At 35.5% G+C, this 24,223-nt stretch overlaps 1 protein-coding gene across 1 annotated transcript in view; it reads left to right on the forward strand.

The window, feature by feature from the left end:
- The window catches only part of LOC149796698 (uncharacterized), a 90,682-nt gene extending 70,294 nt beyond the window's left edge, over positions 1–20,388 (forward strand). The window contains exons 9-14 of the mRNA XM_089961327.1: positions 3,251–3,391; positions 8,933–9,062; positions 10,595–10,686; positions 14,902–14,963; positions 17,858–17,921; positions 18,112–20,388. Of these exons, the coding sequence (XP_089817453.1) occupies positions 3,251–3,391; positions 8,933–9,062; positions 10,595–10,686; positions 14,902–14,963; positions 17,858–17,921; positions 18,112–18,299 (677 nt within the window). The 3' untranslated portion in view covers positions 18,300–20,388. The remainder of the gene's footprint in view (positions 1–3,250; positions 3,392–8,932; positions 9,063–10,594; positions 10,687–14,901; positions 14,964–17,857; positions 17,922–18,111) is intronic.
- The last annotated feature ends 3,835 nt before the right edge of the window (positions 20,389–24,223 follow it).

A 24,223-nucleotide genomic window follows, 5' to 3' on the forward strand; every position in this document is an offset into this window, starting at 1 on the left:
AATAATAATTAAACTATCGCCGCCACTGACACTGGTTTAAAATCCATTTAACTCCGCGGTTACTGTTTCGAAAGAAAATGCTCTCTGTCTCATTACAGTAACTGATTGGGAAGAACAGAGAGCATAGTGCTGGTGACGCTTGCTGAGCGTATTGGTGGGCATATTGAAAACTGTGATAGCCAGATTTAGTGATATCAGGCAAATTGACATATTCTGTGAGATTACCGCCATCTTGCATGTAAGCAATGGCGACAGATTAGAGATGCGTGTCCACAGAGGAGCTAACTCCCTCTGATCAATCAAACTTTCGTATCATCATGTGGTTATACCCAAAACTCTAAGACCCAGGAGGCTTTGCCTAAAAAATGAGTATGAGATGCTGAAACCTCCTTAATGGCTGAGGCTGAATAGCAGTGTGCTCTTTAAAAAAGTTATAAGTGCACAGTAAACGCAGCAGATGGCGTTAACGCTGCACACGCACACGTGGCTGTATCTCTGGTCACTGGTGTGGCGGGATCGGAATGTTATAAACAATTACTGCCGAACCACCCATTGCGATTAATGTTTAGGTCATAGCTCTAAGCTGTCGCATGATCTCTGTAGCACTGATTTTTGTTTTATCAGCCAGGATGAAATCAGTGTCTTGGCCGAAACAAAGTTTAACACGATCGCAGACACATGTCAACACTACAACGTCATCTCTGAGAAAGAGTTCAAAGCCTATCCTCGATGAATACACAACAATGAACATACTGATTTAAACGAAAGATCTCCAAATGTGAGTAGATTGTTACAAACGAAAAGTGCTATTATTTTAGCACAATTAGTAACCAAGGCAATAAAGTACTAAATCACAGGGACAAACAGGCATTGCAAAATGAAGCTTGACAACCTTTATGTTCAGAGCAGTGTCAATCTTTATTATGCACCATCTTACAGCACTATCTCCGAAACGAAGGTTGCATGGGCATCACATAAATACAGAAAGATTGTCAAGTAGATGTTTTGAGCTCCCTACGTGTAGAACTCGATAGGCATCTTCTCTTTCGTGTCTTCTGTGTCTACATAAGTCCCCACCTGCTCCTGGAGCTCTAGCCGGCCTAGTTGTCGAGTTGCAACTAGCGAAAGACAGACTCCGGGTACCTTCCATGCTACACTAGCCAAGGAAATAGATGCAAGCGAGCGTGAAACGTGGAAGGAAGAGGATGCGAAAGCCTACGCATACTCTATCACTCTCTGCCTATGACACCCTGTATATATATATATATATATATATATATATATATATATATATATATATATATATATATATATATATATATATATATATATATATATATATATATATATATATCTCACATATATATATATATATATATCACAATGACACTAACCTCTTTTGCTAAATTGGATGTAGGTATTATCATCAGCATTGTCCGTCAAACGTCTGCCAAACCCAGTGACCATCCCATCTAATAGACTTTTCCTACATGTCAATCGCCATTGGCTTCACCTACTCATCTCATTTCGTATGATCAATGGCAGGGCCATTAGCTTGAGCCTTGTGAGATTGCTTGTATCATGTTATATAATGTTGATGACTATGTAGGAAATATACCTGCAACTCATCCGCGACAGAAATATGAGAATTAATCAGTAATTTTGAGCCCCCCAAAATACCTCATTTTACTTATATTTTCAGCTTGTGTTTGATTTCGTTCATGCAAAAGCAATTTGCTTGCATTACTAACATTATCTCTCATGTAAATGAGCATGGAAGAAGCTTTACAAAATTCCGGAAGGTTCATCTCGTTGCCGTCTACAAGGATATGTATAGCTGATAGCAAATAATCCAATACGTTTTTGCTTTCCTTCCGCGTTAATAAGACTTATAAGCTATTTTGGGGTGCGTTACACACGACATACCTGAATTACAATTATTTAGGCAAATCTTTTCACAACTTAATAGCCTGAAAAACGATCTATGATATGACTACACAATAATTATCAGAGGTGGTTATTATTATTTTCATTATTTCATTTTCTTATTATTATTAATTTATTTGTGGCCATTGATATTGTGGCTTTTGTTTCCGATCTTTAGCAGAAATTTCTTTTAGTGGCTCTATTTTTGTTTGCAAGTACAACATATTTAAGAATGTGCACAGAAAGGTATAGTGGGAATTTCACTTTCAGTCTCTTGTTAGTTACATATACCTGCGAAATCACAAAAACTTTCAGGGTAAGCAACACTTTAAGATTTGATCTTTGTTATTAGGAAGTGGTACTTGACGTGTTACGGGTAAGAAAAATACTGTACTGGCTTACAGTATATAAAAAGCTACTGTAGCAACGATATTTTATTATGATACTGTGTACCTCTAATTTGTGTTGCTTGGAATAATTATTATTATATACTCATCCATTCGTGACCTTTGGTTATATTTCAGTGTTTTATAATGTGACAGCAGGCACTTACAAGGCCCTTTATTTACGGAAATATTATCAACGAACATTCGAATTCCTAAAGCGATATGGAGCGTGGCGGGAATATATGTTTGTAGCAACGGGTTGATTCAGTTTGACTAAAACTGCTGTGCACTATGCAGATCAACAAATAAAAACAAATTTATTTCTTGTATTAATGACGATCCGAAAATTCCGCTCATTTTGTTAAGTACGTCAAACGATAAAACCTCTGATAATACAGGCGATGGTGCTATTGAAGTGCAGTCATTTTAAATTTTCAAGTGTTTAAGTGTATATATTACAAATTTAATCGGCAGCCAGACAATGAATGATATTTCATTTTTTTTTTTTTGCCGTATTCGGTAATGTTTTCAGTTTCACCATTGACTAAGCCTTTAAAATTCGAAATAAACTACTTTCTATAGTGGTATCGATATAGAATACAATGAGTCAGCAAATAAAGCAGCAAAATGATAAAATATGTTATGTAGACTATTTTGTCGTCTACTGTGCATTAATTGCTGGAGGATACCGCTGGAGAATGAATATATATTTCCAACTGTTCATACATAGAAATTAGTAAATGAAGTCAATTAAGCATGCGTTATGTTTTTTTCTTAAAGTGTAAATGTGTCTAATTATTGCTACTGAGTATTGTTTCATTCTTATCTTCAATTTGGAAAAAAATTAAAACAAACTATAAAACAACTATTCATCTATGTCATCATAACTCACGTACAATAATCGACTTGCTGGTAACTTTGGAATAATTCATTTTCAGAGTGCGACAATGGAACATACGGTCGTGAATGTGCAGAAATATGCGGTAACTGCTTGAAAGGGACAAGCAGTTGTTCAAAGATAGACGGGCAGTGCATAGACGGCTGTGAATGTGGATGGCGTGGAGAAACATGTAAAATTGGTATGTCGCATTTCTTTGGCAAATTAAAATAAAAATGTCAAATTAGATATAATGGATTGTAAACTGTCTTCAGTACATGCAAATAAAGTTGTGGGTGTATTATCCTATCAGAGGATAATCAATTGATGGATTATTAGATTTCGCATTCCTTATATAATTTGTCGGTATTAATTTTATTACTATTTAATCTGTGATCTTATCCGTCTAATATGACAAACGGTACGCACCTAGTATATTTCAAACTGACGTACCAGTGAATACATTCAAAATAAGAAGCTAGAATATCAAACGCTCAAGAGAATGAATTTCTTTCTGGAGTAAATAACATTTGCTCAATATAAAACATAAAAATATATCAATATTTACAATCATATTATCAAGAATGTGCCTCGGATATACGCCGTTCAGTTATTAATGTAGCACAAGTAAGCGTCACCTCGGATATTAAGGTATAAATTATTTATTTCATTAAGAGTTGTATGAAAAAAATTACAAATTTTGAATCTTATTTTGTAATTCTATTTCTTAGGCCCGTTTGTTTAACAAGCCAAGGAGGAATAAAACTGGCTAACATTTGAATAGCAACAAACGTTAAGAGGCGCACGGACGGTGTAATCACGATTGTGAAATTCATCAAGTGGGAAAAAATTGTTAGGCTAGTTCTGTTCGTTTTCGTAAACATAGCTAAGATGCGCTTCTGACATATTTTTTATTTAATATCTGAATTCATTTATTTGTACACATGTATCTGTAGCATAATATAGCGTTTGCGGGTGTCCTAAAGGTGCAAGATTTTCACACTATCTTGTCACAAAGTATAGCAATTGTATGTGGGTATCAATTGAATCAGACAAATATGAAGAAAATTTTCAAAGTAATCTTTCTTTTTCAAAGTTAAAAACAAATGATCTATAGATATGTTTGGTTGCAAATAATAAGATTATTAGATCTACCATTGGCTAGAGTTTTGCCAGAAAGTACAAGGTCTCGATGTTTTCTGGTTCCATTTAATGTAGTGTGGTTCATTCTACTAGACTAGTGTTTGTAAAAGGCATATGCATTAACTTCAGACCAAACGTTTCAGTCAAACTGTCTTGAAAACATTCGAACATTCGAATACAATCAACCGCTTTTATGAAATGAACAACTGACTTAATGGGACGCATTGTAATTCAAGTCATTCATATATAAATAAATGTCACACTAATTTCGTCTCTTTCTTTCAAGCGATGTTTGCGTAATTATGCTAGCAAAGTGAACAAATATGTACAAAACTGAAATATTTCTATAATGGCATGAAAATCAACCCAGATCACTTATATGTAGAAATAAATATATCTGCACGATTTCATTTGTAGCATTTGTTTAATTGTGCTATATTGACTTTTCTAAAGGGCATGTCTTGCAAATAGATGTTAAAAGGTATGTACCAAATTGAACAATTGAATCAATCGCAAGAACATTTAATCAAGCGTTGTTCGTCCTTCGAAATCAAATATGCATATGGCCTTACTAACTCGTTTAATTTACGTAAGTACGTGAGTGGCTGATAAGGCTAATAGGTGCTCTGGACTGTAACTGGTTTACACAACAGGAGATGCCGCTTGGGTTTGCTTGTTTAACAGAGGAAGTGCTGCAGTTCTTAGAATTACGATGCTCACCCTTATGCATTGCCTCTGTAATTCTTCTCTGTTCAAAGTCTGAAGCTCAAGTATGGGAAAGACTGCGCCAGGTGGAGCGTTCCTGTACCAGATATTTCCGAGACTCGGGCCAATGTTGAAGTGTTTCAGGTATAACGTGAGGGAATCTTTGAAGCGTTTCTTCTGACCGCCCAGAGATTGCATTCCTTCCTTCAGATCGCCGTGGAAGATATTCTTTGTTAGTCGCTCTTCTGGCATCCTGAAGATTTGACCTGCCAATGTCAACTGTGATCTCATCTGCATAGTTTGGATGCTTGGAATGCCTGACCGTGTAAGATCCTTTGTGTCTGTGACCATGTCCTGCCATATTATGCTCATCAGATTCATCAGGCAGCCCATGTGATAAGGTTTCATCTTCTTTGCATGGTGTCTGTACACCATTCAGACTTCGTAAGCTTGTGGCAGGTTTAGCAATACAACGACATTGTGCACCTTCTGTTTTTTTTTTTTTAGACTGCTGCCTCTGTTCACCAACACATTTGCACATTGTTTGACAAAGACTACTCTTGGTTTACATATTCTGACGTTTGTTTCATCATTCATGTAGACTGCATGTGACACTCTACTTCCGAGTTTGGTGGATTTATTCATTGTCATTAGGGTTAAGCCTGTTACAATGTTGGCTGGTTTTGCGTAAGTGTTCTCTGGTGCAGATTGGCCTCACCTATTTCTTCTAGATACTGACTTTGAGATCAAAATTATCGCAAATTGAAGCAAATGGTCCATACCATGTTGCATGTCGGAATCAGATTTGTCATTCAAGGAATAGTCGTCAACAAATAGGTCATGAACAGTAATTCGTAATTTCGTATTCTCCTATAGCGTCTTCAGATTGAAGAGCTTGCAGTTAATTTGCTATTTCATGTTAATCCCAGTGTCATAGTCAAGGATGTATTCATAAGCCTGATAGAGAACATTCTACTGAATAGGTTCAGAGCCAAGACACACCCCTTTGCTTGACTCCATTTGTGACTGCGAATTATTCAGATGAGCAGGCGATATGGAATTGCCGAAACCATCATGATGACGTATTCTGTGCAAGCAAATTTCGCTATGATCTTTCAGAGGCCTCTATTGCTGACTGTGATGGTCTATAAATGCTCACTTTTTTCCTGGAGTTGACAAACTGCAAACACCATGTCTGTTTATGCGGCCCTGTGTCCTTTTCTGAAGATACACTTACTCTCAGCCCAGGCAGAAACCTTTCATCAATGTAATGTACATGGCAATGCAGCAGACCTCTGTTTACTTTTTGCCGCCTATTGAAAGCAAAGCGATGCCCCGATAATTTTCGTAAGATTGCCTGTTGCCTTTTACGCTGGTAAAAGTGGACAATGATGCATCCTTATACACCTGTGGTATAATTCCCCAAGTCCACATTTGCTACAAGAGCTCGGTCAGCCTCGTTGCTCTGTGCGAAACTGCATTGTAGACTTCTGCTAATATTGTATCTACACCAAGTGCTTTGACAGAAGATCAATTGCGTTCACAGTTTCAGTCATGCTGGATGATCAGCAAACGATATTCATTTCCACTAGGAGCAGTCAACCAATTATCGACGCATACGGTGATAGATGATTGGTCATTGAGAGGTTTCTTTTAGTGTTCTGCCCATCTTTGAAAGTATTATTGTTTTGTGGGTTAGCAGTATGTCCCTCTCAGCACTCGGTATTGGAGAGGTTTCTCATCTCTGGGGCGCGTAGATTGTATTTAAAGCAACATATACATTCTTCATGTCATTTCTGTACTCATATGCTTTGATCCCACCTTTCTTATTGCTCTGCCTTCAATCATACAACCTCTAAATTTGCATTAGACAATCATCCTGTGCTTGGGGAAGGCTGCCTTCTTGAATGATGACGTGTTGTCGTCCAAATAGGCCGACATTTCTTATTAGGAAGTGTCTGCATGGCAGCATTGTTCTCATAAAACCAGTCTTGATATCTACATGTAGTGGGAGAGTTTTGGGTGGAACTAAGTACACAGAATCTTCAAAGAAGGTGCAGTTGCAAAGTCACATGTCTTTTGCAGACAGTGGGAATCTCATTTGAAGTATTCTGTCATTCATTCCCTTTTGGTAGATTTGTGAATGTGCTAATGCTGTGATTTTATAGCATACCCATCAGCTTCACGTCGCTCTTCCTTACCAAAGACACTCCAGAAGGTGTATCTAGCTCTTACTTCGATGAGTTATCATTCCTCAGCTAGCTATTTTCAATCAGGGTTGCTATCTCAATATTGAATATGGCCAGTTCTCTGCCAACCAGAGCTATTATTCTGTTTGGTAAACCACACAGAGAGGGGACCTTCATTAATTACAATAGTCCAAACTGGCCAAAAGGATACCTTTTAATTAAGTGAATTTAATGGCGGATATTACAACAAACAAAAGATATTACCGTCTATATGTACAGTATACTAAATAAATCTATATGAATTAGCTATGCATGCAGATACATAACAACAAACCTAAAGAACATATTATTTTACAAAATATCTCCGTAGGGAGAAAGCGATAGATACGTATTAAGAGCAATATTGTGAAGATAAAATCAGATGTGAAATTCAAAACTGCATTCAATGGTCAGTTAAAGAAATTTCCAAGATAACTGAATATACAACTTAATATATATGCTTAAAAGCTTTATATATGTGCGCAGCTAATATACTTAAAATTCTCGTATTCTGGATTCTTGTAAGATTTAGAAAGTCAAGCACATATATTCATTTTCTCAAATGTTTATCTCTATATTTGACCCCTAAATCTTTACACAATACGCGTTCAAGCACAAAATGATATTCCTCTTCAAGGAGGATACACTCAGAACAAAATCTATAATGATATGATTTATGTTGTCTCACCCATACACGGGATTATCTTCGCGTATGTGAGAGGGAAATAAATTGAATAAAATATGCTATCGTTGTTACTTCTGTGAAATATTTTGCCGGATAGATTAAAAGTTTCTTTGCTCTATTAATGCCGTTTTTACATGGCTCTATTGCTTTGCGTATGTTGACATTTGCGCTAAGAATTTAAAACAGGTATTGACCAGAACTAGTTTTTTTGTGTAAAGATATTACCTGTGCCTTATAGTTGTGTGAGAACCACAATGAAACTGAATTATGCATGAAGGTTTATTGTTTTGTATATTCTGTACTAGAATTATAATTTTAAGATTGTATAGTTGATAATTTTCAGTTCAATGAAGACTAATTTGTACCTCAGTGCTAGGTAATTGGTAACAACACTTCTCCATTTGAAGGTGTATATTTGAACTATTGGGGCATAACGGTTTGTTCCAGTAGAATGTTTGCTCTACATTGAATTGAGCGTTACACATTCACTACTTGGGATGAGGTGATATTTTATGAAGTCACGGTAAACGACGTATATTTGAACACATATAATTTAGACATGCACCCTTTCCCTCAGCCATGGTGCTCTTGATCACAAGTTTGTGTAAACTGGAAACGTTGCCACAAAACTGCACCATTTTTTATTAAGCGTTCTCTTTTATTATCTTATTGGAATACCAATAGGGATTTGAAAACGTGGTCATGTCAGCAACCTCCTTTTATGAGTATATTTAACACATCCGTGGAGTTACAATTCATCAAAGGACAGGTTGGGATTGGATGATAGTTCCACAGTATATTGTCTTCGCTAAGTAAAGTGGCAAAACAATGTATTATTCAAATAAAAAGTAAAAGTAAATTCTTCTTGTCTTATTGCTCTGATAAATGACCTCATAAAGAGGGTGACATAAATATACACTCCTATTTGTTATTTTGTTCCTAACTAATGGATCTATAAGTAGTATAGACTTTCATCTTGCAGACTCCTCAGAAAAGCAGATTCAATCGGGTCCCGGTGTAAATGCACCTGCTATAGGAGGTTCAGTTGGCGGAATATGTGTGATTGCCATCATTGTTAACATCATCACAGTTGCTGTCTTAAAGAAAAGACTGTAAGTGTCTCACTAGATATTGTGATATTATTGTAGACGTTCATGGTGTGAAATTGTATAGCACAACTTGGATGTATGAATTAAAACGTCATACATCTTAGGCATGAATGGTGTACTTAGCAGCACTACTTGTGGATTTTGATCATAATTTAGAGGAATAAATATACAGTACTATGCAATTACTTCTTAAAGATTGCAATTTTAGACATAATTAACCATTAGAAGTCTTCCTTAAATTAACTAATAAATGAATTCAAACTGACCTCTGATAGCAGTCCGTATTTTATTACAATCAGAGGAAAAATGGAGGTAATATATTTGTGGCTTCGCTAATGAAATTACAGTTGATTGATAGGGATATGACTAATATTAAACGTATGAGTGATCTCTTCATTTGAATAACAACTGAGACTCAAGCTTGCAAAAACGTCTTTCAATGTATAAAACTATAATATGATCTGTTGAAAATGCTGATGAATTGTGTCTCCTTATGTAGAATGGCAATCTCTCTTGCAGTACTAAGTAATATTTAGCATTGCAACATCTGTTAATGAAACGTGTCTTATCAACACACCAGTAACGGAACTTGTTTTAGTAAACCAAACTATTTATATAGAAGCAAAGGCTTCTGAAAGCCACATTCCTTGAATAATAACTCTAGAAAGGATCGAAATCCGTACATCTTATTTAAATTATTATATCTTCATTTCTAAAATAGGACCTATGTACACTTTTTCTTTCGAGTTGTCTAGTTGTACTAAATATTTATGAATGTTTTTGCATCAATTAAGATATATATATAACAAGGAATAACGTGCATATTTAAATGTGTGATTCCATATTTTCATTTTCTTGAAGATGCAACTTAACGAATGGTACATATGTTGGTAATAACATAGTGTCAGTCACAGTTTTATCCATAAACATAATATAAATGTACTTTCAAATTATAGCATTCATTTTCAGAACTATTATCCATGTTTGTGGATATAACGTATCTTAAATATTTGACATCATTATAAAAAAATAGGCATTTTAACATATTTGATGTCAGTTTGGTTTTCCCATTTTGCTACATTACTACTACTACTACTAATAATAATAATAATAATAATAATAATAATAATAATAATAAAGCAAAATGATACATTATTTATATTCTTGATATATCAGCGTTGGTGAGGGTAATCATTTATCCATCAACAGGTATATTTACATTCCACTGCAGCGGAAAACCTGCAACAAATTTGTTGGAGTGGTTGTGTCACCCTGTAATGTTTAATATCACAGGCATGCTGAGCAAGACAAAGGAACGTAGAATGTCGCGTTCTTCAAGTCATACTTATTTGTCATAACATTAATATCCCATTATCGGTTTTAAAGAGACAGTGAGAGGTCGCTAATTAATTGATGTGCACGGTACGTTGTTATCCACGTGACTTTAATCTTGAAAATAGGTCGTTTCTTATATTTGACAATAATTTGTGCAGGTTTGTCTAATGCTTCCAAGCATACTGTTCTTTCTTGACTAGGAACAGAGACACCAGTGACAATGAAATGCAAATGGGAACGGTCAACCACGATTACGTAAATATTGCCAGTCCCAGCACAGGAAACGTTATCCGTAAGAGAACACACACACACACACACACACACACTCACACAGCGACGTAACGATACAAATCTTAGAACATAGTGAACCGTTCACAGAAATGCTTTGAGAGAACAATAACATATACTTACATAACGAGTATATATGGGAATATGTATCAATTTAGTTGGTGCTACATTACCACCATATCCTGCAACTACAATGTTTATTTATTTGTATGGTTATTATTGATAACGACTGCACTTGAGATATATTTATTACATGCTGATTCCTCATAAATATAAAGTTTGTTTCTAAAGGAAGACAGGATAGTTTGCATAGCAGTAATACATACCTAGCGTTATTGCCTTGCATAACTCTTCCGGGAAGAAAGTACCCTCGTCCATGCCCATTGTTCGGTACTATCCTCGGATGGGAGGTTCCAGAACATCTAGAACAGAAAGAACACAGACGCGGTCTGATTCCAACGTTATAGGCGCATGCACGACATCCGCCTCTTTTTCCAGAAGGGACTGCATGCGTCAGGTTATGCAAATACGCTATTGTAAAGGTTTCCTTTTCCGTGTGCATTGAATTATATCAGAAATATAATCTTCTTTCTGTATTGATTGAGCTATATAATCCCAAGTCCTCGTAAACTTAGTGTTATTCTAAGCTTTCTAAGATTTGAGGACCTTCAATTTGAAAGTTCTGCTGTATTAAATCGAGAGGTGCTCAAATTATAGTATACCGTAGTATTACGCTCCGGTGGCCTAGTGGCTAGAGCGTCCGCCTCGGATGCGGGAGGTCGTGGGTTCGATCCCCGGCCGAGTCATACCAAAGACTTAGAAAAATGGTACTAACAGCTGCCTCGTTTGCCAGCATTACGAGGTTAGTGTTAGGACTGGTCGGCCTAGTGTCAGGATAGTGTGATTAGGTGTGACATCATGATACGTATCTACATGATGCCCCACTGCTAGACATCGCTATAAACTGACACACTGCAGACGTTGTAGCCATATGACTGAAATATTTTTAAAGCTACATGAAAAATCCAAATCACACACACATGTATCTGCAACCCTTTTCGCCCTCCGAACTTGTATTGTCTCTTATTAGCATACTATATAATGGATATATTCCTGAAATTTACGCAAATTCATGACTTCATATTGTCTTGATTCCTAGCATAGTAGACCTAGTAACGTATATATATATATATTCATATAAAATGGTGAATAATTCAGATTCGTCATCATCGATATTTGTCTTCGGTGTCAAAAACTATTTTGAATTTGGGGAAGAAACAAATTTCGAAATGTTGCAAATATGTGAAAATCTGGATACATAAAGACCCGTGGGATAAGTAGCTTTTGTGCTTGGCATATACTCATTGTGCATGCATGGACGACTGTTAATTTTGATAGTTTTGGTCCGGTGATGTTTTGGACCTTGCCAGTGTCGGCATACTTAGAAAGGAAGGAAGCAAGGCACTGCCTCATCGTCACCTTTACGATCCCAGTAGGGTATAAGAACCTGCTCATCATTCGAGAAGAGTAGTCCTCAGTTCAAGAATGATACAGAATGATTCAGTGGGTCTTTTGGGACTCAAAAGAAGACTCATCGGCACAAGATGGGCATGGGATTTATCTCTTTGTTAGAGAAGAGCTTTCATTAATTCAATGAGACTGTAGGATCCATCTATCAGACTGCAGAACTTGTAGTAAGACTTCTTAATCCCAGGATGAAATGTGAGTTTCTCTTTACTTGAGAATATTAATAAGGACACATAATTCCTCATGCTCTCAGTCAATTTCGGATAGGTATAGATCCAGAGTCCCGCCAAAGAGAGAAAAATCGGACTGAGAATGAGTAGTACCTTCGGATAGGCAGGAGGAGCACCCTTTCAAGGATCTTAGCCCATTGACTATGATGAGCATGTCGCGCCTCCCTCAAAAGGGAGAGCAACGACGACAATTTATAAGTTCTGAGAATGGCACCACCATCATATCAAAGTCATCTGGACGGTTATCGGCGTTCACATACCGGTGGTCTGTAAATGGAATCCCATCATCTGTACTGGGACAAGGTTTAGGTTGATAGCACACACACAAATCTGTCTCGAATCGTCTGATATGCTGAGTGTTACTAATTCTTCATTAGTAGGAAATTTTGTGTCCAGATTATTGACTTATTGACATTAGTCTGTTAAACAGATAAGAGTCCCTATATAGGTATTATCCAATCTTTGTCCACCAGAAATACTTCAAAGAGATTTGGTCCTTGGTTCTTAGCTTAGTTGATGCCAGAGGCGTAGTAGTAGATCGTATGCATTCCATATTTACAACCTTGACACGTCCGCCGAAAATTCAAAGAATGCGAACGATCCAATCAGAGAAAATAGATTAGAGAGCTATGACTCATTGTGGCTGAGTCTAACAATGAAGATGGAATATGTGCGAAGTGACCTAAACACAGCTGGGTAGAGAGAAGACGTATTAGTGTCTAAATGTTATCGCGGTGTTCTACTTACAATAAACCTGGATGGCTGGAAGTGAATTCAATGGAGACGTCACTTTGAGCAATCCGCGCGGATTGAATTTGACTCGTTAAGGAATTGGAAATTGAGAGCTTCGAAAGGAAGTTTTTTAGGAAGCCAGCGAAGTAGCAGCCTAGAACTGGAATAAGGAAAGTATAGAAGAGTTAAAGTAAGTAGGGAGAAGGCAGGACGGTAGGAGAAAGAAAGTAAAGAATAGAGGTGGAAAGGAAGATAGATGGAGAATCAGGAAAAAAATTGAAGGAGGGACAGATGAGTACAAGAGCGATCCAAGAATAATCGATACTCTAACAAGCAAATAATAGACTTTCATATGAGGTGCGTAATTGTTAAACGTTGTTCGACCAACAAATCAAATGCTGTGAGAATATTACTGAGTAGAGATTGATACCTTTTGCTTAATATACTTACCAAGTATATTCTCTACATTTTTATGTATTTATAAAGTTTTATATTTATTGAGAACTTCTGCTAATATATCTGTTTATAATGTCGGCTTTAGATAACTGGGGTTCGAAAATCCTAATGCTCATCTGTAGGCCGTATTATTCGTGATATAGGGATATAGAGCTTATCAACTTAGCCACCTGGGGCCCCATCTTGTATCTCAACGGATATAATCTATTCATGGAATGTATCTGCATTTTGTGTTAAGTGTAACGAATTTATCAACATATATAGTCAATGAAGGGAATTGTAAACAAGAATGAATAATACAGCGCTATATCAACAGATCTGGTGGATTAATGAAATTATCAGGAAGTATAATCTATATAATGTTCATCAACAGGTAAGATGATGTATTATATAAATTGTCACAAATATAGCGATTTTGAGGTTTAGGCTTGAACCCTAATTCATTTGTTTCATCACAATGTATATTTATCATATTGCACTAAGGCGATGAGGAACAGCTGTTTTCAACTCAAAAGCTCCTTGCGAATGGTTAAGGAACAACCAAATGTGATATGTTCATTCCAGACCGCCTAAGTATTCCTAAAGAACCTCGCTGTCCCGTACTTTGTTGGTCCAGAACCTTTCGCCCCTCACAATGAATAAATGACTTTCGTTCCTCGAACCAACTACAGCACTGAATAGCTGTATCTACTTATTGTAAGAGTTATACAATCCCACAAAGTTCGACAACTCCCTGTAATAGCTCTACAAGGCTATCGAGACTGATCTGTATTGTGACGATACAGATGCGTTTAGGGACATAATTATTACGATCATGGCCACATTCACCACCAGAGGATTTGAGATAAAACGGGTTCCCCACTGCCTGATTTTTGCGCGTGCAAATAACGGAACAAATTTCATTTTTTAAAATAAATTATCGAAGTTAAAACTAACACACATCCAGTAACGATGCTCGAAGCAACGAAACCCACCAACATTTTCATCTATGATAGATATACATTTTCGTACAAACATTTATATGTCATTATCCTTTGTGAAACAAAGACTGGTGCACAGTAATAGTTATATTTCAAGACGGCTTTGAATGAGTATATTTCCTCTGAATAATGAGCATGAAACAATTATTAATCGAATATGAAATCCTAAGTTAATTTACTTGCACTAATATTGTAACCCAACATGTATCCCTAAATACTGACAACGAGAGCAAGCTTGTTACAATAAGGCCATTTACATATTTGTCTACAACATTTGTATTTTTCTCTATTTAGAGTCGGTCATCGGAGTTGACAATGTACAAGAAGGATTTCAAACAGGAGACACAGAATATGAGGTAAGGTTGAAGTACCGGGAAACACAATATAACTGTCAAAGTAACCTTTCGTGAAATTACATCATATATTATGGATGAGTAAAATTACTGTATTGTAGCTCATATATAGTGATTCGTGTCTGGTGCCTCTTATTTTCTTATTAGGTTAGACCATTGCTATTTAATCCCTGGGGCGAAAGAAATGCTGACGGTTGAAAAAGTTGCATCTCTCCTAATGGACTAGAGACGGGTCAAGTCAGTACGAAGGAAGCTTTATTGGTTTAATGCGTGATCATGCATCTTACCTCTAACACATACGCAAAACTGTTTTTTATATTTTTCTTTGGCGACATTCGTTTATAATGTTATAATTTTACTTTATATAATACTAATTATGTAATATAGTGTGAAATTTATTGACATAATATGAACATTTTGGGCTTAGGTATTGAGATAAATAACTTAGCATTTTAAACAGTGATGCTTTTATTCTTTAGCCATTTCATCTGATATGTTACGACTCTACAGTCGTTAACTATATACGGCAAGGGAAGTAATACAAACAACGAACAAACAATGTATTGCTCTAACTTACAAAGTGAAAATTTAAAAGGAACGTATAGTATTTTGAACCATAAATGTCCTATCAAAGTCCAAACATATGGAATGTCCCTAATTAAATATAATAGTCTTGAATGTCATGATGTATCACAATGATATAAACCAGAATGTTTTTGAATGAGTCCTCAATTCTAAGTTAAAGTTTTAGTTTAAATAGTTGATGAGCACGTTGTAATTCCAATGAATAATTTAAATAAATATTTCCTCTCAATCATATCTGAACACAACTACAAACCCTCATCATATAATACAAAAGACTGTTATAAAACAGGATGAATAATTGTTTACCGAAATCCTCTATATAATAATTTCTCTTGACCTATGACACAAAAGAATTTCCAGTGGAAAAACACAGACATTGAACTCAAATCTAAATAAGAATCTTGTTGACTTCATAGAAGTATGATCAAAATCAGGTTGACATTATTCTAAGTCAGGGACTAAGGTGAAGCCCACAATATAAATTGAATATGCATAAAAGTTAGAATGTTTAGTTAAGCTGGCGTTTGTAATTTGATTGTAATGTTTAGTCTTTAGTAATACCGCCAGGGTTCGGCTAAAAAGTCATGTATTATGTGAGAAGATGTATTTCATTTTTGCATATCGTTGTATATCGTTGTATATCGTCTCTCTAGCTTCATGTGACATTCCGTTGGTAATTTTAAAACTTTAATATGTACATCCAAAATTATATTAAAGGATTAATATTTAAGAAAATATAAGGACACAGGCAAACATACATATTCATTTGAAAGGGGATACAGCTATTTAGAACCTCAGCTTTGTGATGCATGTCGAAGATCTTTTTTTGTCTACGACGTCGAGAAGATTCATCTTTGTATTAGCATACAAAATTTAGAGAAAATGTAATTGATGGCCAGTCAAGTTACATCAAAAAATCTGTACAAAATACAAACAAAACAAATTCGGAATTACTCCACAAGCAAGAGAAAAACAATTTAGTTTCTCTCATACTTTTGCATTCTAAGGTTGTTTACTGTGTTAGCTTATGCAGTTAGCTAGATTATATATTGACAAACACCAGTTGGTAAACATAGGTCGTGTGACAAAATCAAGAGCCGTCAAATAGGGGAACATACAGAGTAATGACATATACCTGTAAAACCTTCAAAGTGGAAACATAATGACTATACTATTGTTTGAAAATGTTGGAATCATATTGAATTAGCATATTCGTGTAAAATTAATATATAATTTTATTTAAAAACATGAAATTTCTGAACTTCAATTTAATTATTACCACACATGCCACGAAAATTGTCTGACTTGTCATTATTTAATTGTCTACTAAGCTGCTTATATGAACCCACGTATGGGACCAATGAAGCAGGAATAACCTGGAAAACAAGGAACTTATCACGGGAACGTGTTTCAATAATTCTAGCAATAACTTACTATGCATAAACAAATCTGTTCAGATTGAAATCATTTCAAAATTTCATTATTCCCTACATATTTTTTAATCAGTAGTATTGTGTCAAACAGTGCATATACAAAGTCACTGTTTTAAAGCCATAAATGTACTATATCGCACCTGTTGCCAAAATATTTGAAATATCTAAATTTGGTCCTCTGACTTTTAAACACAAGAGCTAATATATCTCCAAATGATTAATGTCTTATGATGAGAAGGGGGCAGGTTGGCTTACAGCATAGGAGTACCAATGTTGGTGATCCCTCGCACAATCTTTCTCATTATGAACCTTCTTCGTATACCGCTCAGTTAAGGGCAATGTTTATCACAAGGTTTTGATCACCATCCTATTACAATAAATTGCGTGTCTACTGAGAAGTAAACGTTATCCAGGAAAGTCTCCTCTACTTGTAACAAGTGAGTCATAGAAGCTGAAATAGCTACTTCTTGTGCTAAGTGTTTATCGCTACTACTTTAAGTCTGAAGGAATAAAATGCCACTGGATCAAAGACCTTGACATATTGCCTAGTATACTACTAAGGATATTTATTATTGTCCATGACAAATATGATTCATTTAAACTCTGACTATAGCAACTAACGACATTACCCATGTTCCAAGTCTGAAGACTTGATTGATGAAGAAGAAAGCATACCCATGTTCGATGTGTGAGGACATAATTAATAAAGAAAAGGTTAGATCCCTAAGGTATTCGTATCATCCTAATGTTGTGTATCAAATGTCCACCGTACATAATGATGTTTGAAAGCACCAAGGGTGAATTCAGCTGAACGTCCATATAGAACGTTTCATCGTCTTAAGCGAGAGATATTACACCTTTGTTTTTCTTCTGTTACAGAAACTACAAGACAGCGGGAGAATCGAAGGGTCTGCTTATTGTACGATAAATTACATGGAAACAGGTCAGTAGTGGTCAGAGGATGTTCTTAAGCCTATTTTTCGCGTTTACCTTTTCTTTATTTATGGACAAATATTTTTTGTCAATACATATCTCGTTAAACATGCTCTTTTATGATTAAAACATTCAGATGGATATTTTTAAACTTTAAGGTACGCATCAAGAGGGAAATAAAATTATTCTATTGTATTCAGATGAATCAAATGAAAACAGTGGAGAGGGACTCGGAATAAAGGCAGGCGTAGGCATCAACAATGATGTTAAGACGCTACGGTCGGTTGAAAGAGAGTTGAAAGCCTTGGACAAAAGGAGAACAGATTTAATTCGACAGAAGGAGGAAATTCAAATCAGACTAAGAACAACACAGACTAAAACAAATTGAAATATGTATTCGCTGTTTAAAACACATTTTGATGTTATTTGGATGTTTCGTATACGTAACTGCGTAACGTTGATTATGCACAAAAGTGTATAAAAGTACTGCTTTGCATTCCTAGAACCGAACTTGAATCTCATGCATCGGAATATAATATTTATAGTATATTGATATTTCTTTTTTATGTTCATTTATCAGAATGTTATATTATATTCAGATTTATGTGTTATCATGAATGCATTATATACTAAAAGAATGTATATAAGATACCCTGAAATTGTTACATATGTCTCATGTAGGTTTACAATATCGATCTATGCATTCACCTGCTTAATTTGGGAGTTGAGGGAATCTTTTTGACTCTGAATTTGGAACATAACTAACACTGTATCAAACGATCGGTTGTCACGTTGCTATTAAAATATTTAAGGGTTAGTGTTGGCAAGTCCTCGTCGTACTTTTGCCTCCATATTAGAGTACATCTTATGTGATTGGAAACTGAGTCATGTAAAAGAAAAGAAAATACTTTATTTTTGAAACTCAAAGAGATTTTAAACATTTTAAATAAAGTTTTTACACTGTTAGAAGTGTCCACATCTTGACCTTTCTGTATTTCAAACACTATAGCCTTCCTAAATATCAGTTTGCGGAAGTAAATATGAAATTATTAATGACACATGACCCAGACCATAACGTCCAAAAGATGAAAACATTAGCAGCTGATTGTCTTAAATTAAAAAAGATCGACAAAATAAATCTGGGTAAATTACAGTGAGCGAGACTGCATACGAAACCGATTCTGATATTTGCTATATACTTTAAAAGGAAAGACTGAATACAGAATAGTTACACATAGTAGCTTTTACGGTACACCAAGCATATTTCCATAAACATGTAATGTTTTAGGTGAAACCCTGTTACAGTCAAACAAAGACGTGAAACATTTAGAAGATGCATTTCGAAACAACGAAATCGATTATCCAAACCAAATCATCTTATTCTATAAGAAAGCTAAGAGATGCAGATAACACCAGGGTGTACATAAATATATTAATATGTGTAAAGTAATACACAAAGGAAACCAAATTGCTATTTATCATATTAAAGATTCATATATGTTTGATATTTTACTTTTTCCATAAATATATTCAGTAAATCATTTAATAACTGTATATATTTGATATTATATTTTACTTCTGATATCACTTTACTATACTCGAAAATTTGTATTTGTACAGAAATTTTGGTCCACTTGATAGTATGGTTTGGTAAAGTACCACTTAAATATAAAGCGGCGGAAAAACCAAGCAGATGAACACCGAAATTGTGACGTTAAAATATTTTTTGAAATATATTTTATACATTCAGCCAATACTCTCAAGTGCTTTACTATTTTTTAATCCGTATATGTGTATTCGTAATATATAGTTTTAAGGATACGTCATATCGTTCCATATTTTTTGACAATTTTTATATTGTTGTAAATCCACTGAAGCAAGAAATAAAACAACATGACAATGATATCGTGAATTTTGTGACTGAAGATTACTTAACATAACCGTTCAGAATCATTACACATTCTTAATTTCAAGAATAATGTAGGGTTCGTCATTTATACCTACAGAGTGACCAACCGATAATCCCGATGCTACCAAGCCTTGTTTCTTATAAGCGTCTTAGCATGAGATATAGAGACAATACAATCACTATAGTAACCCTGGGTGTCATTCTCTTCTTACACATAACTGGTTAATACCTATTTTGGCGACAAAAAGTAACTTTCTGAGCAGCAATGTTAAGAAAAGCATGCACCCAGTCATACATTCCATTCCAACTGAGCTATGGCTCTACGAATCGTGGCGTAGGGATCTGATACTAAACTAGACGGTACATCAACAGTTTTATGTTTTAACCAAAGTCCGATTCTAGGTGATGGATGTTGCAGTAGACAAAGTATTGTATATCAGGGCTGAAGTGCTTGCATGAATATAAATCAAGGCGGGTATATACTTGTATACACATAATGCTGATTTGGTATGAAATGTTTGCATGTCCGACTTTATTTCTAAATAAAATGATTGAAAATTATTTTCATTTTTTACAATGTTTCATCGTAATAGCATATGCCAAATCATCACAAAATCATATCATTTTTTTATTTTTTTACTTTCCTGTCAAAGTGTTATGATGGTATTCTTATATTTTCTCATATACCGAGAAACAAAGCTTCTCCAGTTTTTGAAGACTTAATCCCCTACAACACTACTTAATGCAATTCTGTGACAGATTATTGAAATACATAACATATCACTTGTCTTGTAAATGAACGACCGACACTCTAAAATAGCACTTGTCCTTTGAATACTCGTCCGCAATTTTAACTTGTACTTCAAATAAACGGCCGACATTACAACCATCATTTTTGTTTCAATGAACCACAGACGTTAGTCATTGAAGAATGAGAAGATCCGGAAGTAATCCTCTGTACTGACAATTGTTTGCCTTATCTAGTCTGTCAGTAAGTATCTATGTACATTTTGAAAAGAACAGACTAGCAATGAATATAATATAGTTTAAACCAATATCAATAATACGAACAAAGATATGGTTGTTTTAATGCAACAACGTCATTGTGTTGGAAATTTCTATATATTAGGGTTTCTAATATGATGTTCTACTGTTCGAAGGGACGTTTCATGAAGTGTTCAAAAGGCAAAATGACTAGCTAGACTTATAAGGAACCTACACTTTCGCATAATTAGAAAATAATTGCTGGTAGCAAGAACAAAACATCAGGTGAGTTTCTATCAGTTAAAGTATGCCGATTGCAGGGCAATAAATAAAACGAGATTGTTGAGACCAATCTAAAATTTTAGCAAAAAAGATGAAAGACGTTAGGCACAAAAAGATAGAGACCAGACACACAAAAAACAAAAACAAAAACAAATGAAAAATAGGCGAAAATTGTTTCTCACAGGAATTCGTCTACTGCTACTCTTCTGGAACCACGACATCCTACTCTGTGTGTGTGTGTGTGTGTGTGTGTGTGTGTGTGTGTGTGTGTGTTTGAGAGAGAGAGAGAGAGAGAGGAGATGAAAATAGAAATGTTACTCAAGTAGTTTTGACCGTATGAGAAGAACAGACCTTGGCCTTTAAAAGTAATAGCTATAACTGTAGCGTGGACCGAATCGTGGAAAGAACGACAGGAAGAAGGATACATAAAAAAGAGCATGAACGAGATACGAATGTTTATTGTTTCTCACATGAACTCGGATACAGCCATTATTCTTGAACGACAACAACGCAATGGCGAGGAGGGTGGTGGTGGAATGCAAACATATTACTCGAGTAGTTTTGACTGTACGGGTAGTGCAGATATTGGTATAGAAGGCTAATAGTTATAAGTGTATAGTGGAGTGAATCATATAACAACAGAACAAACGAATCAGGAACATTTATTATTCATATGTAACGACAGTTCTAATTATGCCCAGCTGCTGGAAGTACTACGTACTATCTGCACACCCCAGAATGTAAGCTTTCCCGAACAGTCACACTAAAGACGACAGTCTAGAAGCAAGCATAGTTGTTGTTGTTGTTGGATTTAACGCCATTTTTCAGCATGCGATATGCTATGCCTGGTGGCCAGTATTAGTGGTGGAAGAAGAACTCGGGAAGAACCACCGACCTACGAGAAGCTAGTGGCAAGCTTTCTCACATACCCACATTGGCTGAATCTTAGACTCGAACCCACGCTGACAGAGGTGAGATGGCAGTATTCCGTAACGGAGAGCGATTTAGACCACTCGGCCACTATGTATGTGATATTTGCAAGCAGTAGCTGCAAGTATTAGGCAACAGCTGATGTTTCTTCTAGAAGCTATGACCAACACATCCCACTGCTAGCACTACATATGTTATATGGATTATGAAAAATAATATTTTCTTTTCAACATTTGTATCCGATCAACAAACGGATAAGGTTATGATCATCGATAAGAAGATAAATAATCAAAAGACCAAATAGTTTGACAGACAGGTAGAGAAACAGAAATACGGGTAGAGAAACCATCAGACAGGTAGAGAAACAGAAAGACAGGGTATAGAAACATTAAGACAGGTAGAGAAACAGACAGACATGTAGAGATATCGACGGATAGATAAATAGATAGAAGACAGAGAAAAAGACAGAGCAAAAGACAGAAATAGACAGAAAAATATATATAACACTAGAAAAACAGACAGATAGATAAAGAAATAGACAGACATATGCTTTTCAAGCATGGAGTTTTTAGCAGGTTTGGTGTAAATTTGAAAATGGTAGGAAAATTTGTGCATTCTTCATAACTGCATAGGTTTATATTTAGGTCATAATTGAGTAAAATCATCACAGCAAACTTGGATAGGTCTCTACACGGTTACGCTGTCTGTACAGCGTAGGACGGTGTCAGTTATGATCGTAATGTCTGCGCTTGGTTGTTATTGGGCTGATTTGACAGAACGAATACCGCTAGATACAATAATGCCTAATGTCTCATGCTAACTCAGACAAGTAATCATAATCATGTTCATCTATGCAGTCAAATAGAGGAGACAGAGTTTCATATATTGAATAAATAAAACAAAGGTAATGAACTCGATAGTTATACGAACCCGAGTCCAAAGTACAATAGAAGAAGAGTGTACGACGCACAATCCTTGGAATGAGGGGAGTGATTCTAATAATTATGAGAATCTTTAAAAATGTTTCGAACTATCGTATTTTTTGCCATTGCATCTAATATCTTTTGCCATGCATCGACCTAGCCTTTTCATATCATCCTAGTCAACCATAAAGGTCATAATTATGTGATTGAACGACAAGATTGATTGATTAATAGAATGACCAGGGGCTGACCCAGAATATCGTTTCGGGGTGGTGTAAACAAGTCGGAAAATGGGTCTGTGGGATAGAACCCATATACATAGACATAGAAAAATTGTATTTAAAGTTGGAAATTCTTTACATAATAAGAAACATTAGGTTGCTGGAGGTAGTTGACGCAGGTGGGGCATTTATGGCGTTAATTTAACCATCCAATTGATACTGAAAAACTAACTCTATAGGAAATGCTCCCGTTGTTTCATTTTTTTTTGTTTAATTTTTTTTTTTTGGGGGGGGTCTATTTCACTACCAAATGTCAGTGATGACATGTTTCGTATATTTGCATACTGTAATGAGATAATTACTCAGTACACCATCTTCTAAAATAAATCATTATTACCCTACCAAGGTATCCTGAAAGTGATTGGGGTTTCGGGGTTCAAGTTATTTATTATAAACGATCTAAATATTAGTCTAAACATTCCATAGGAGTTTCAAATGTGTTTTAGATTTACTACAAACACTACACACACACTTTCTCTCTCTCTCTCTCTCTCTCTCTCTCTCTCTCTCTCTCTCTCTCTCTCTCTCATAGCAACGTAAAGCTTAGTGCTATTACGTAAAGTCATTCCAATCACTTATAGATTATTACGAGAATTTTGAATAATTTGGAATAACGGGACGATTGTTCAACTGGATTAGTGATTTCCTCACAGGCAGGAAAATTACCACAAGAATAGGCAACATCCATTCGGAAGAATTTTCACTTGCAAATAGAACACCGCAAGGTAGAGTAATAAGTCCCCTACTATTTAACCTAATGGTAAGCGACCTTGACCTCAATGCAGCCTCCACAAAAATAAACTTGTTACAATTTGCAGATGATAGTGGCATATGGAGAAATGGAAATCCTGCCTATAACACAGTAGTTAAAGAAATCCAGCAGAGCCTAGACAGCATAGAGAGATGGGCGGACAAATGGGGTTTCAAAATATCTCATGAAAAAAATTGTAGCAATCAAATTCACCCGCAAACGAAATAATAAACTAATATATTCAAACTTCTA

Source organism: Sinohyriopsis cumingii, chromosome 6, assembly GCF_028554795.1.
Source record: "Sinohyriopsis cumingii isolate HCF-2022 chromosome 6, ASM2855479v2, whole genome shotgun sequence".
Taxonomy (NCBI): Eukaryota; Metazoa; Mollusca; class Bivalvia; order Unionida; family Unionidae; genus Sinohyriopsis; species Sinohyriopsis cumingii.